Genomic DNA, 16,354 nt, shown 5'->3' on the forward strand with positions numbered 1-16,354 from the left:
TGATAGTTGCTCATGCAATGGAAATAAAATTTCTTAATATCTGGCTGTACAGATTTAGCTGGGGATCAAATTATAACAGTGATATATTTTCTCCAATGAAGGAAAGAAGCTTATTATTAAAATAGCTTTGAAAGTGTTATAAAATTTCTATGACATTCTTTTAACAGCTATATAATATTTATATAATTAATTTCAAATACAGAAATTTTCATAACAAGAAAAATATAGAAAAATACTTATGGGCATGAAAAGTTATTCATGATATATTGTTAAATTAAAAAAGCTTCTAAAACAAATTACATATAGAATTCCTTTTAAAAAATAAACCAGATTTCCCTGGTGGCACAGTGGTTAAGAATCCACCTGCCAACGCAAGGGACATGGGTTCAATCCTTGCTCCAAGAAGATCCCACATACCACGGAGCAACTAAGCCTGTGTGCCGCAGCTACTGAAGCTCTTGAGCCTAGAGCCTGTGCTCCACAATGAGAAGCCACTTCAATGAGAAGCCTGCACACCGCAACAAAGAGTAGCCCCTGCTTGCCGCGACTAGAGAAAGGCTCGTGTGCAGCAATGAAGACCCAATGCAGCCAATAAGTAAGTAAGTAAATAAATAAAATAAAATAAAAATAAAAAATAAACCTAACATATAATACTTTTATATATAATATTTGTGCACAGAAAGCTCTAGGTTGGGAACAAGATTACAGTAATTCCTTGTAAGTGTTAGGATTACAGCTGTTTTTCTTAAGTGTTATTTATTGATTACTTTACTCTGTATTTTGTAAGTTTTCTGTAGTTGATATGTATTTCTTATGTAATAAAAATTTTTTTCTCACAAGTTAAAATATGTGACCACAATCCTAATACATGCGAAACTAAATAAATAATTTAATAATTATAGGAAAACTTTAAAATTAAAAATACAAATATCTATGGAAAAGTAAATTCCCTCCATTTAATGATTTTGCCTGTATTAGCTAAACAATTCCTCTAATTTGTCACTTCGTTTAGTTAATCAGAAAAATGAAGCAACATGAAAATAGATTTAAAAATGCTGCCTAATAAAAAAAAAAACCCTCAGTGTCTTCTGTAGAAAACATTTGTATCGCAAGCTATTTTACCCAAACTAATAAATTTTGCTTTAAGTATATTTGTTTTTATAAACGATCCAGAGGTGATTATAAGAAAGTATTTAGGGACACAACTTTATCAACAATCAGCACTGAAAAGAGAGAGCACTGTACCTCAGGAAAGCAACAATGCTGTAAAATGCGACTTATGCCTTCACATACAGGCAGTTTCTATAACACACCAAGGACAGAGATGTCAAAGGAAAGTTGAGTTAAAATGAGGAGACCTAGGTTTTAGTAGTACGGTCCAAGTTGCCTGGACAGGCCTCTTCATTTCTATGGCAACTATTAATTTTCTACAAAATGAATGAACTGGATGAGATCTCTGTAGCCCCTTCCACCTTGTCTCTATCCAAGGCAATTTTGTGAATGTTGGGGGAAAAAAAAACTCTCTTAGGTATGGTTCTGTTGAAAAGGCATCTTAACAACCAAAAAGAGTCTATGCCTGCTGGAAAGAAAGCAAGATACATAAGCTTAAAATAGTCTTAATATTAGACTTGTTTTCTTATACATAGGCTTAAAATATTCTTAATATTAGACTTGTTTTCTCCTCAGAAGCTATAAAATCACAAGTGCACCAAAGTGAGTACTACTGGTATTACAGATTAAAATTGTGATTGTGGCAAATGAAAACGAAAAACCAAAGGGTTTCGGCAAGCCCTATTTTATTAAAAAAAAAAGAAAAGTATCCTAAGAACTTCTACAAAAACACTTCAACTCTTCTTTGTTACAATATAAAAATCTTTTCATCTTAGTTTTCAACAGATATATGTTGTTAATTAATTACAGGAAAAGAGCCAGACTCTCTTTCCTATGGTGAAAATAGAAAATTTGTCCTTAAAAAATAGGGTAGGGAGATAGCCTTTAAAGATTATTTTAACATTTTAAGTTTTACAGTTACCTGGTATCCAGTCTTCTTTGTACACCTTCATATATCTTTTACTGTATCTTTCAATATCTAGAAATAAAGACAGAAAAAAACGAATTTTCAAATAATTGAAAACACCAGGTAACATCTTTTATTTCATATACAGCGTTTCTTACATTTGTCTACAAATGTGTTCCTGGACACATACTGAACAGTTCAATGAGTATTACATGTTTAGGGAAGCGGCAAGAAGCACCTGGGTATGAATGGCTGGGGGTGAGTGGAAACCTAAACCCTAATAATGGTTCTTAGAATCAGGCAATCTGACTCATCTCTAAGAATATTCACAAAAGCCCAAAGGCAAGTCAGGAAGCCACTTACACATAAGGGCAGGAGATCTACTTGGCATCTTCTATTTTCTTCTTGTGACACTGGCCTCCAGCTCCCAATCTTTAAACCTTGTGTAACTGGGAGGTATTAAGTACCTAAGTGAGGATGGAGGGCTTTTCCTTACCTTCAGTAAGTAGGCAAATACTTAATACACACATTCAGATAGGCTTCTCAGTGAGCTACTTTTCACAACCCACTGGGGAAGAGAATGGGGAAAAGGGTAGGAGTAGGCAAGGTTGAACTTAATGGGGTATGAATGAGCAAGCTGCAAGCCTTCCATGTCACTGCTGAGAACTCTGCAGGGACCTTCTGAGCTCACCAAAAACGAGAGAGCCATAACTGTGGCTCTTGTTCTGCTTCACCCACTTTGCCACAAGAAATTCCCTTGATGAGGGCCCAAACCCTTTCCCATCAGCACAAGTTAGCCAGTAACACCATTACACAACAGCTTGAAACCATGGTTCCTCATAAAAACTGGTTTAGGAGTATAGTCCTGAAAAGCAGAAGGTAATATAAAAGATGAAAATATAAAAATCAAGACCCAAGTATATACTCATTTTTCTTCCATGTTAAAAAAAATGCTTCCACAGACTCACAGATACAGAGCACAAACTAGTGGTTACCAGTGGGGAAAGGGAAGCGGGGAGCGGCAGTACAGGGGTAGGAGGTTAAGAAACACAAACTATTAGGTACAAAATAAGCTACAAGGATAGACTGTACAACATGGGGAATTAGTAAATATTTTATAATAACTATAAATGAAGTATAACCTGTGAGTCACTATATTATACACCTGTAACATATAATATTGTACATCAACTACACTTCAATTAAAAAATGCTTCCAAATACCACTAAGACCATGGTGTTAGACAAAGATAACTGATAATAAAAAGCAGATCAGAAACTAAGAGATAAGGCTTTTCTAGAGATTTTAACTGTTTGACTTCAATCTTGCTCTCAAGTTCTTCATCTGCAAAGAGAAGGCAAATGAGAGATTCCCAGCATCTGCATTTTAAAATTTTCTCCAGATTCTATAGTTTGAAAAAATTTAACCCTCAATTTACCAAGAAAAAATTATTACCATTTATTAATAATCCTTTCAAATAATTTATATTTTTAAGTTACTTTCAAATATTTTACAGAAGAATAAGAGATGTTGAAAACCAACTACTGGAATTCAACTTAAAAAAAACCAAAGGATATAAATAGACATTTCTCCAAAGAAGACATGCATGGGCAAAGAGCACATAAGATGCTCAACATCATTAGTCATTCAAATCAAAACTACAGTGAGCTACCACTTTATACCCAGTCAGATGGCTAGAACCAAAAAGACAATAATAAGTGTTGCCAAGGATGTGGAGAAACTGGAACCCTCATACATTGTTGGTAAAGTAAAATGGTGCAACCACTTGGGAAAACAGTTTGGCAATTCTTCAAAATATAAAATGAAGAGTTACCATATGACCCTAGCTATGTACACAACAAATAGGACAAATGTCCACACAAAAATATGTATACAAATGTTCATAGTAGCATTATCCTTGATAGCCCCAATGTGGAACGGACCCAAATGTCCATTAACTGATGAATGAACAAAATGTGGTATATACATATAATGGAATTCAACCATAAAAAGGAATGAAACATTGATACATGTTTTACTATGTATGAACCCTGAAAACCTTACACTAAGTGAAAGTAATCAGTCACAAAAGAACACATATTATGAGTCCATTTGTATGAAACCTCTAGAACAGACAAATCGCTAGAGACAAAGAAGATTCCTGGTTGCCATGGGCTGCAGTGGGGGAGGGGACAATGGGAAGTGATACTAATGGGTATGGGGGTTTCTTATCAGGATGATGAACAAGTTCTAAAAATTAGATAGCACTGTTGGTGGCACAATTCTATGAGTACACTCAAAGGCACTGAACTGTACACTTTAAAAAGTAAATTTTAGATATGTGAATTTTATCTCAATAAAGCTGTTATTTAAAAAGAAAGAAAATTTAATTATTAGGAATTTCAAAAAGAAATTAAGTATAGTAAACTCAAATTTATATTCCACTATTTTCCTGGTTTTGAAGGTATATTTACCCAAAATGGGCAACATCCTTTGAATGCAGCTAACTGTGCATCAACTGTGTATCGTGAATTTGTCATGTACAAACCTTAAATATAAGCATTTCATATATCCTGATTCCAGATTTCAAATACATCTTTAATAAATTCTAACATCATTTCTGGTTTTTCTCACACCTGTACCACCCAAGTGATTCTAGATTACAAATACATTTCTATTAATAGGTTCTAGCTTATCATTACTTCCAATTCTTCTTTATTTGCACCATCAAAATGTAACACTTTAAAAAAATTTTTATGGCTCACGCTTTTGTTGAAGAGAGGATGGTCCAGCCATCATCTTTGATCTATAATTGTAAAATATATTCCTTATTCAATTTATAATCCAATAAATTGTTTCATTTCTACATAATCTATTTCCTTTCAATCATCCTTGTTTTTGCCTTTGCCTTCAGCAGTTGTCTAGTTACAAACTATGTCAAATAAAATTTGGTACATAAATACTATTAAAAAAAATGGTCACGTCATTTTAGCAAACAGAATTTTCCAGGTTCCTATCACAAAATATTATGTGATGAGGTCCTTCTCAAAGATTAACTGTATGAAAATACCATATTTCCTTTTCATTCTTAGAGATCTACTGTTTACTCATTGATTCATGAGTTTGAGAAAATTCATCTAGGATATTGTCATCTGAAGACTCAGTGTGAGACTTTGCTTAAACAATCAATTCTACCAACACCATTAGCATTCAGGGAGCTGCTATCTATCTCTTTGCATTCCTATTTTGATTTGCCTAGTAACTGTGAAACATCTTCCTCTGCCAATTTTCTTCTCTTGTCATTACCAGTAGAAAATGAAAAATTCTGAACTTTAAATTGTGTTCTAAGAAAAAAAAAAAATTGCATTCTATGAAAGCTAAAACAAAAACAACTACACTGACAAGAGTGTCTCCAGAATTCTTTTATATCTTCTTAAAAATTAATGTAATATTGTGGCCAACACAGTACGAAAATTAAAGGATGACATAATAGTGATGATTTATTCCAATACTGCATGATCATTCTATGCAATTTCATCATTCTTCCATTTTTCATATTTTAGTCTTTTTTAGCATAATAGAGAATAACTGATGAAAAATGATGAAATAATATCTATGATGATGAAATAGAAGAAGGTTTCAAGATGAAAGAAAAACAAGATCACTAACATTCCAAAATGTATTTTAGATTTATGAAAGGGTCCAATGGGCCAATATGGTAATACTAAGATTACGTGAGTTTTTTTCTTTAAAGCAAATTCTCTTTGTTCTTTGGAATACCTCTATGAAAAAATAAGTAATGAATATCAATCATTACATATAATCACTACAAAATAGTAAGAACTGCTCAAAAAGAAATTAAAAAATTAAAATGAGGTCTCATGGACCCTGACAATATATTGAGAGTTTAATAAACCAAATTCCATTTATTCAATGACAGACCTTGTCATCATAATGCAGGTAAATGTATGATTTCCATTAAGCTTTTGAAGTTCTGAAAATGGCTTACAGAACCATCACCACTGTCACTCCTGTTTCTAGCTCAGAGGACTCAGGAACCTGAGCTGGGAACAACTGGACCACATGTTCTCTATGTACCTTTGCAGCTAAAATTCATTAAAATAATAATATTCACTGATTCATCTCTATGATAAAAATAATAAATTTCATTGTAGAGAAAATACCAATCATTTCTATAATTCTACCTCAGAACACTATAAACAAACCTTGAATACATCACAACATGAAATATGTTTATTCTGTGCCCTCAGTTCTCTGTGACAATTCTCAATGCCCTGAGCCACCAGCCATTTGATTATCAGGAAATGCTCTCCTACCCTATTAGTCCAAGTCTCTAGAGATTCAGTGCTTTACATTTGTCCGTAAGTCTCTCTTTCCTAAAGCACGTAGGTAAGTAAGTGATGAGAGAAGGCTGGTGAAGATACAGTGATGGAACACTATCTAGAATATGGCTCCCTATGACAGCTGTGTATTTCTATTCAGACTGGCCAATTCATGGTGTATACACACACACTATATATGTGCATGTATGTATGTTTTTATATGTATATAATGTATATGTATAGTATATATTATATTAACCTGTACTCACACATATATATGTATATATTATTTTTCTTAAAGCCTTTATTTTCAACCACAGTTTTTTAAATAACACATCAGGAAAGAGAGGTAAACATGAATATATTCAAAGAGAATATACTTGTATCAATTTGGAAAATTCTATGCAACACTTTTCTTCTGAAACAGTAACAAAAGATTCCTTATATCTTTAAATACATTATTATGCAGTTATCAAAGGTAGAGAGCCTGTTGATCCACGTATAAGCCAGCTACTCCCAGAAACTCGGAACAAAATTAAGTTCCCAGTCTAAAAGACTCAAATAAATGTCTTCATGGTATGAAATTTTTTTGAATTAGACATGTACTTTAATAACAATCACATTTAGTTAGGTACGTTCCATAATCTAGAGAAGCGACTAATTTTAAAAAGCCTAAAGTATACCCTGCATTATTATTTTTTTCAATAAGAATGAATATTTATTAGTTCATTTAATCTTACTTATTTAAATCTTTAAAATGAGCTTTAATTTCATTTTAAAACTCAGATAAAAGCATACAACACAATCATGAAAGCAAAAAAATTCAGTATTTTTGAGGTAAAAATATCAAACCATTTATTATATAACTTCAAGCAGCTGTTTTGAAAAATTAAGTAAACTTGTCTAAAATGCTTCTTACAATTATAAGCACATGTAATATTACTATATGAGACTTCCTTTTTGATTCTTATCCAATTCTAAATCTTTTAGAAAGAGGGAAAAGGGTATGCATTTTTAATACTAATGGAATGAAATGATACCACATGAGTTTCTCATGTTTTAATTATGTTGTTTTGAGAACTCAAGGATGATATCGATCTCTCTAATTTCAACATTCAGGGGCAGAAACTGAAAATCAATATAGTTCTACTGTGCTAAATAACTACTCAGGAATGGGTTCCCTTCCTCTAAAACCACTTCTCACTTCCAGTCTAAGACTGTTAAGCCTTCTCCGACTGTAATTTCTCCTCTCTGTCCTTGGCATAGCCAATGAATACATATTTTATATCTGATATATAAATGGTAAGCCAAAATACAGTCAAGGCTTTCAAAAATTTTACCCAAAATATTAAATAATCAGAGACCTGCTTAAAGATTTATGTATATGGATAGTAATCACAGCATTATACATATAAGCAAAAAAACTAGAAACAATCTTAAATCTTACAGCACAGAACTAGTTACAATTAATAATGTTATATCCACACAATGGAATACCACATAGTCATCAAAAATCATATTTTCTAAGAATATTAAGAATATGTGAATAAAATATATAATAAGAACCTACTGTATAGCACAGGGAACTTTACTCAATACTCTGTAATGACCTATATGGGAACAGAATCTAAAAAAGAGTGGATATATATATTATGTATCACTTTCCTGTACACCTGAAACTAACACAACATTGTAAATCAACTATACTTCAATAAAAATTAATTAAAAAAAAAGAATATGTGCCAATTGCTAACAATATGCTATTGAGTGAAAAAGGAAGATACAAAGTAAAATGAATCCAATTTTGTAAAAGGAATACACACACAGAATAAAAATCTGGAATATATAATAAAATATTAATAGTAGTTCTCTAGACATAAGGAATACAGGTGATTTTTACTTTCTTAATATTTATTTTTCATAAATTTCACTGAACATATAAAACTTCTATTTTGAAAGGTAATTTAAAAATAATATATCAAAAAACTTTAAAATATATTTTCTGTTAAATCAAGATAAATGTGCTTCTTCAAGGTAGCTGATAATTTCTGACTGAATCAAATCAATCAGCATTAAAGATCACATATCTTATGCTGAAACGCTATTTCATCTGTAGACAGCGAACCACATAAAGAGTCCAATACGCACCTTGTTTTTCTTCAGGTGTTTCTACAAAATAAGGCATTCTTTTCACAGTTTCCCTCAACTCCTGTTTCAAGGCCAGCACATAATCTTCACTCTCTCCTGTTTTCAGAGGCACTGGTTTATAATCTGTATCCTGTTTAAATTATGAGGCAATTTTTAAAAATAAATATTTTAATGTCCCTTTTGTCTATGTTCTGAAAAAGGTCAGTTTTATTGAAAAACTACATTTTACAGGTATTAAGTTTTACTATCAACTTAGAAGATTTTGAGCTTTTATAATCTAGTAAACCTTTTCACCAATCTCCTATTATGCTCTTACTTTAGAAGCAGAAAGCATACTTAATTTTCCTACCTGCCCTAATTTTTCTACTGATCACACCAATAATCATTCTGTTATATAGTCTGTTGACTGTGATTCTATATTTTAAAAATCAAGGCACGCAAATAAAATCTGCTACTTTAGTCTCCTATTAATTTCAGTCAGTGGTGGTGGTACTAGTGGGAGGAACAGCATTTAAAATAAAAAGTAGTAGCAGCTACCATTTAACAAGTGGTTACTACAACCTGGATGTACTCAATACTCAAAAGCCATGAACTCATCTAAAGTATCAGTATTTCCCCTTTTGCAGTGAGGAGACTGAGACATGAACAATCTGTATGCCCATATAACACAAAAGTGGCAAAGCAGAAATTTGAATCTATATCTTTACACGCACACACACGTATACATGTATGTATATATATTTATAATATATATATATTTATTAAAATGTGGGTCCTCAGGGTACATAAAGATATTTCTGGTTTCACAGGCTAAGCATAGGGTACATTTAAAAAATTTCACTGAATTCATTCATTCTACAACTATTTATTGAGTGACTACTGTAAGCCACAGGTGGTTAGACAAAAGGAGATACCACAATGAATTAGTCAAACTTCCTACCTGTATGGAATTTACATTCTAGGGGAGAAAAATAGGTAAACAAATAAGGTAATACATAATTTCAGATAGTGATAAGTGAAACAGAAGGGGTGAGGCCAGGAAGAGGAAAGAGTGACTGACAGAGTACATGGAGATTGGAAGTGGCTGGCCTAGAGACAGTAAGCACGCATGATCTCTCGGGGAAGTTATCTCTAAGCAGAGATCTGGATAAAATTATGAAGCCACCCATGAAAAACAATGGGGGAATCAATGGCTCCCGCCAGAAACCATCAGAGGAAAATGCCTATGGGAACAAGGAGACCAGCATGGGTAAGGAATGAGGACAGTGGTAGGAAAAGGGTCAGAAAGACAACATCAGAAAGGCCAGATGAGACACAGCCTTTCTGCCAGTAATAAGGAATTTCAATTTTATTCCATGCAGAAAACAACAGTATGTACGAATACTCCAAAGCTTTGGAAGTAATCTCACACATGAAGAAGAGCTTGTTTTAAAAGAAATCGATGTAAAGTGACATTATGTCTATACCTGAGATACTTACCTTTGTTTTTAGGCTATACTGAATATCAGAAAGGCAAAATACTAAGAGCAAAAAGTAGACACTCCCCATGTGAGACATCTACATCCCCAATAGATTTGTCCAGGGTCCTCTACTTACATACATCTTTCAACAAAGGATGTTTCCTTTTGAAAGAGGGAAAAGATTCCTGGAGGGAATATCTGGTTATTTATGATTTTTTCATAATTTATACCACAGCACCTGTGCATCTGGAAATGTAAGCTTACATTTTAAACTAAATATAAAGTTAAAGCATTAGATTAAAAATCACACCAATTAAGTTTGTAGTATACTCATTAAATTTAAAAGCAACACTAAATGTAGTACAAATGCTTATATTTTGAGAAAAAGTAACAAAATTAAAATTGACTTTAATAAAATAATGAAATAAGCAAAAAAAAAAGTTCAGTGGGAAAAAAGGTCAAGTGGTGTACTAGGGAGCAAAATTAAATTCTATAGACACACGATGAGGAGAAAATCATTAAGTGAAGGTCTGGCAGAATGGGAAGTGAGGACCACTGTAAACACTAACTCTACTTTTAAAAATATTATTTTAATATTTGAATATATCAATAACAGCATTATAAGATGGAAGAATTGAAAAAAAATTCTTGATTTACAAAATACTGAATATATTCAGGGAAAGGTGTATATAGTTTTCTGTATTTTAAGGAAGCAGTTTGAAAATTAGAAAAGTTTCAGAAAAGAACAGTGGAAATATGTAAATTAAAGATAAGCGACATACTCTCTTTCACTTCCTTATAGTTTAGGACATCATAATGATACCATATACTCAAGTCTTATACAGAATTAAAATCTTCTCCAAAACATGAAAAAACACTCTGTGATAATTTGCTGTTAATGTACTTACAGGAAATAGTGGGGGTGGTTTCAATACTACATCGGGTAACTTATCACCTCTGCTAAATCCAACTGCCTCAATATTAAACGTATAAGCAGCACGTCCTCTTCCTTTATTCCCAGCCATTGGAGCTAGTTATACCAGAAAAAGTGGGCAAATTAAGACACTATTAATGATTAAGATTCATTGGATCACATGAAAAATGAAACCAATATTTTAAAGCAAAATATACTCCACTCCTTAAGTAGCATGGCCTATTTAAAACACTTCTGGAAAGCAAAACTTGTAAAGAAATAAATATGTGATAAACTGATTCCTGAACCCCTCACATCTAGTCACGTTTGGCAAGTAAAGTGATGACAGGCTCAACTACCTCACCCAGATCCTAGGTGGAGGGCTGACCCTGGGGCTCCTTTGCAATGATGCCCCAACCAGCCAGCTGATGCAATTCTCTCCACCCCTTTGTGCTTTGGCAACAAGATCTCAGATGTACGTTAAAAAATGTGGACAAGGAAAAGGTGTGCTGATGAAGAGGGGACATCTTGCTTTTTTAATCAACTTGAAGAATATCAGCAGTCATACATACTTTAAGTTTTTAAATGATTTACTTATCCTAAAATTTGAGTGTTAGAAAGAATCCTTGAGATCTAGTCCAATGTCCTCCTTTTAAGAAATGGGAATGGGCTCAATAAGACTTTGAAGGGGTCTGCCCAAGCAAAAAAAATTTTTAAAGTTCAGAGAAAAACATCTGAAATAGTTATGTTAAAGGTAAGGTAAACCTGTACTCTTTAACTTTAGGGATAATAACAATGTCATTTTTAAGTCCTGTACTGAATTTCTGAATCATGTGAAATATGATTACACTATACAGTTGATGCTTGAACAACGTGGGGTTGGGGCACCGACCACCATGCAGCCAAAAATCCGTGTATAATTTTACAGTCAGCCCTCTAAATCCGTGGTTCTCCATTCTAAAATTCAAACAACCTCAGATTGTGTAGTGTTAGTATTTGCTGAAAAAAAAAATCCACATATAAGTAGACCCACATAATTCAAACTTGTATTGTTCAGAGTCAACTGTAATGTGAAAACAGGATTCCTACACTAGGGCTCTTTCGCTACAAATTTGCATTGGACTATAGTGAAGATTATAATGTGCATTCTTTAAAGCTTTCCTCCAATGATGATAATGAGTATCAGTAAGCCCAAGAAAGCAATAATATGCCCTGCAACATTTCCCTCCCTTTTTTTCCTAACCATTTATGTGTTGAAAAAACGAGGTCATTGTCCTTTACAATGCTTCTCCAACTTTAAGGCACGTGCAAATTACCTAGGAGTCTTGTTAACAGGCAGAATCTGAACCAGTTGGCCAAGGGTGAGGCCTGAGAATCTGCTTTTCTAACAAGCTCTCTGAAGATATCAATGCTACTGGTTTGCAGTCCACACTCTGAGAGTAGGAAGGCTGTACAATTTCCCATATTCTGGATTTGAGTAATTGCATACACAAGATGTGGTTTAACACACTCCTCTACTCCCTATAGTTTCTATAAACAGATGGACTAGAGGCTTACTCAAATTTGGGTTTGATTTTTTACAAGAATGCTTAAAAGAGATGTTTTTCCTGCTGCATCACAGGATGCACATGAAGTCTCTCTTGGTGATGCTCTCTGGACACTGGGTTCAGGTGCTGTCAGTTTGTTTCGTCCAGTATAAAGTTTCTATCAGTTTTCACTTAATGATTTTAAAATTGCAGCCATTGATGATCATAGCTTAGACTCACAATTCCATTATGGACGGTAATGTGGTGATATACAAATTTTATCATTCTTTCTTTATTAACTAGAATCCCACCAATAATCAATTTCCCTCACCTACTATTTAGTTGCTATGAAACAAATTCATACAGAAAAGATACTTATTTTAAAAACCAAGATCATTTCACTTGTCCACACTAAGAGAGGGAAAATATCCAAATGGCCTTGTTTCAGTTGCTGAGTCATTAAAACATACACTGAGCCTATAGAAAGCAGGTCTCCCAAGTATGAAAAATGCTAAGCATTAGAACTCACACCTTCACTCAAAGGAAAACCCACCCTAAAAAGAGAGTATATATCAGCTGCCATTGCTTGATGGAATATCCCTTGAGAAATATCAAACACTGCTGACTCAACTTTCATATTTATCAAGAAACCTTTGGGTGTATAAACTGACTATCATTAGTGAATGCACTGACCTTGGCAGAAAAATCAATCCTAACTCTTGAGACACTCTTCATAATTACATGGCATTCTGGCCTACAAATCCATTTCTTTTTAATTTGGTTATCATGAGTCAGTTCTCCTATACCAGGAGGAGCTGCTAAATTCACTTTCTTCTCTTGTAGAGCTGAGAAGTAATCCCTGGACCCTGGTAACAGTCTCATGGCAAAAGTGGCTCACCAGTGTGGCCTCAGCTTCACTGTTTGAAATCCTTTAAGTTGATTCAAGCATTACCATGGTCCTTTTTCATCCTGCTAAACTTCTTGAATGAAGAGGTTTTTAAATCAGCTTTCCCCATCTTCTCATTATCCAAATCATCCTGTCCTCTACTCCATGCAGGGCAATTTCATCCAACTAATATTGAGCATTCCACGCACTGTGGTAGGACTCAGAGAGCACTGAACAAAACAAGTGCCTGCCTTCAGGGCTTATGTTTCAGTGGATGAAAGAACACAAACAAGCACAAGGATGTAACATAACATGATGTGCCCCTGTAGTGGGCTGAATTATGCCCCCCACTCCCCGCAATCTGTTGAATTATGCCCCCCACTCCCCGCAATCTGTTGAATTATGCCCCCCACCCCTAGTACCTGTGAATGTGACTTTTTTTATTTGGAAATAAAGTCTTTGAAGATGTAACTGAATTATGATGAGGTCATCTGAGATAAGGGTGAGCCCTCTCCTAATGACTGGTGTTCCGACAAGGGGGAAATCTGGAGAGAAAGACAAATACACAGGGGAGACACCATGTGAAGGTGGAGGCAGACTGGAGTGCTGCAGCAGCAACCCAGGAACACCAAGGAGTGCCAGGAAGCACCAGAAGCTGGAAGAGAGGCATTGAAAAGATTCTCCCTCAGAGCTCCCAGAAGGAACACACTCGGCTAATACCTTGATTTCAGACTTCTGGCCTCTAAAACTGTGGGAGAATAAATTTCTGTTGTTTTAAGCCACCCAATTTGTGGTAATATGTTATGGCAGCCCTAGGAAATCAGTATAACTCTGAAGAAAAATAAATCATGGTAAGGGGGTAAAGAATAACAAAGGGGTATGGTACTGAATTTTCACACAAGGGAAGTTTTTCTGTGGTGGATAAATGGGAGCAGTGTGCTGTAGAGGGGCTGTGAGCTTCAAGAGGAAGGAATGAGGTGAAGATGGCTATGGACAGAAGAACAGGGGCAGAGGAAGAAGCCACAAGCTGGGAGCGTCTGAGGAGCGAGAAGCTCATGCAGATGGTGCGGAGCAAGGAGAGGCTGGTTAAGACAAGATCTTGTGGAACCCTGTGTCAGCTACGGCGAAAGGTTTGGCTCTTATCTCACTTGTGATGGGAACTATACTCAGGCAGACGCTGAAATGCAAAGTTCCCTAATGGTCCTCAACAGCAAAGTCTACGGGCCTTTTTCCCTTGTTCATGCTCTTGGACTTCTAAAGCATACCACTCACTATTGCCTCCACCCTCATGAAACTGTCTCTTCTCTAGGCTCTAATGCAATCCCAGGTTCGTCTAACCATGACCATTTTCTGTTTACTTCTCTTCTTAAAGCCCCTAAATATGGATCCCCTTAAGGTTCCATCTTTGGTTCTGCTCTTTTTTTATCTTTGGAAAAAGCTCTCACTCTAAGGGTTTGATAACACCTCCCACACCATTACCGCCACACTGGCCTTTGCCCTCAGTTTCAGCCCATTTTCTTACTACCAAAAGAGTATTTGGACAGTACCTTAAACTTAAAATACTGAGATCATCTTCCCTCTATAGTAACTAGCTTGCCTTTCATGTAAAATGTCCCTATTTCTATCCACGGTATGTTATTTCCCCAGTCACCAATATTTGAAGATTTGGAGTGAGTCAGTATTGATTCCTTATTCTGTTTCACCCCTCCAACGAAATCAATCTAATTGCTCCTTCAAAATGTCCCTTCCTTTCCATTTTCCCTACCATAATCCAACTCAGCCCTTCTCCACTTCACTTTTGATTAGCTACAAATTTTGCGGTATCCCTTGTTCTTCCTGTTTAATTCAATCTCCCACATTATTCATCCTAAAGCATAATTCTGATTATGCTTCTCTTTTCATCATACCTCTTGGCTATAGAATTAAATCCAAACTCTCTATTTCAAGTAACGAGAGCCCTGCACTGACCCTCCTGACTCACTTGTCTATACAGTCATGTCTTGATTAGCATTCTCTCCACTGGAAACCTCTTCCTCCTTGCCTGGCTGCATCTCTTTTCACCTTAAGATCCAGTTTAAGTCCCTCAATATCCACAACTGTCATTTCATCCCACCTTGCTCTTGGAAAGAGATCCTCTTGTTAAAATAAATGGATTTTTAAAAATCGAGGTGATATATATTGCTGCATTCTTCAATTCTGGAAGAAATATGGACAATGCCCCTTTTAGGAAATAGACCTTTTCCAGAGAGGAGTTTCACTTCTGTTTTTTTGCTTGTTTCTTCAACCGTATTAACAGCAGAGATTTTATATTCCCCACTGTTTAGCAGAGTACTCTCTATACAACAACAGCTCTGTAATCAATGTGAAGCTTTCCTTATTTATTTACTTACTGTGATTTGATGAGCAAATTTCCCCACAGAAATACAATTCAGTCAGCCTACTGTCAAGGATTTTTGTTTTTTTTTTTTAACTTATAGAACAAGTTTGGGACCTGGCTGTACACTGGAATCATCAGGAGAGTTAACACACACACACACACACACACACACACACACACAAACTCAAGCATCACCCCAGAACAATAAAATCGGAATCTTTGGAGGCAGGATTTAGGCAGCAGGACTTTTTACAGCATTCCAGGAGATTCCAACGTGTAACCTACATGAAGAACCGCTGCTCCAGATGAACTTCCCATTATACAGAAGAGGAAAGCAAGGTGCTAAGAGGTCAGCTGAGTGCCTAAAAATTTCTAACAAAGACAAGACTGGGTTAAAGCTTCATGACACCTTTCCATTGTCCTTGCGTGTATGCTATGCTGCCTGCAGCACACTTCTACGTTAGTTGAAGACTTTTTAAATTCCAGTAATGTCTTTAATCTTTAGAATGAAGTAAAAAAGTAATGGCAAAACAGATTGGATTTAAAAATGTAAAGTCAGATGCACCACTCTTCCATTATGGGATGCCTCCTGAAAATTCCTATTCAGAACTGTTCTGAGATAGTTTGATGAGTGTAGTTCAAATATCCAAGAGCTGAAATGCAAAAGCCTATTCTAATTAACAA

At 34.9% G+C, this 16,354-nt stretch overlaps 1 protein-coding gene across 3 annotated transcripts in view; it reads right to left on the reverse strand.

The window, feature by feature from the left end:
• POLR3G (RNA polymerase III subunit G) overlaps nt 1-16,354 on the reverse strand; it is a 34,191-nt gene that overhangs the window by 15,061 nt on the left and 2,776 nt on the right. The window contains exons 1-4 of one of the 3 annotated variants that reach the window (XM_057739478.1): nt 13,306-13,337; nt 10,877-10,998; nt 8,509-8,638; nt 2,033-2,089 (exon numbers count right to left, since the gene is read on the reverse strand). In XM_057739478.1, the coding sequence (XP_057595461.1) occupies nt 2,033-2,089; nt 8,509-8,638; nt 10,877-10,993 (304 nt within the window). In that variant the 5' untranslated portion in view covers nt 10,994-10,998; nt 13,306-13,337. Of the gene's footprint in view, nt 1-2,032; nt 2,090-8,508; nt 8,639-10,876; nt 10,999-13,100; nt 13,110-13,305; nt 13,338-16,354 lie in introns of those variants that run through there. The other 2 variants (XM_057739470.1, XM_057739459.1) reach the window with 2 other exon arrangements.

Source organism: Hippopotamus amphibius, chromosome 1 (assembly GCF_030028045.1).
Source record: "Hippopotamus amphibius kiboko isolate mHipAmp2 chromosome 1, mHipAmp2.hap2, whole genome shotgun sequence".
Taxonomy (NCBI): domain Eukaryota; kingdom Metazoa; phylum Chordata; class Mammalia; order Artiodactyla; family Hippopotamidae; genus Hippopotamus; species Hippopotamus amphibius.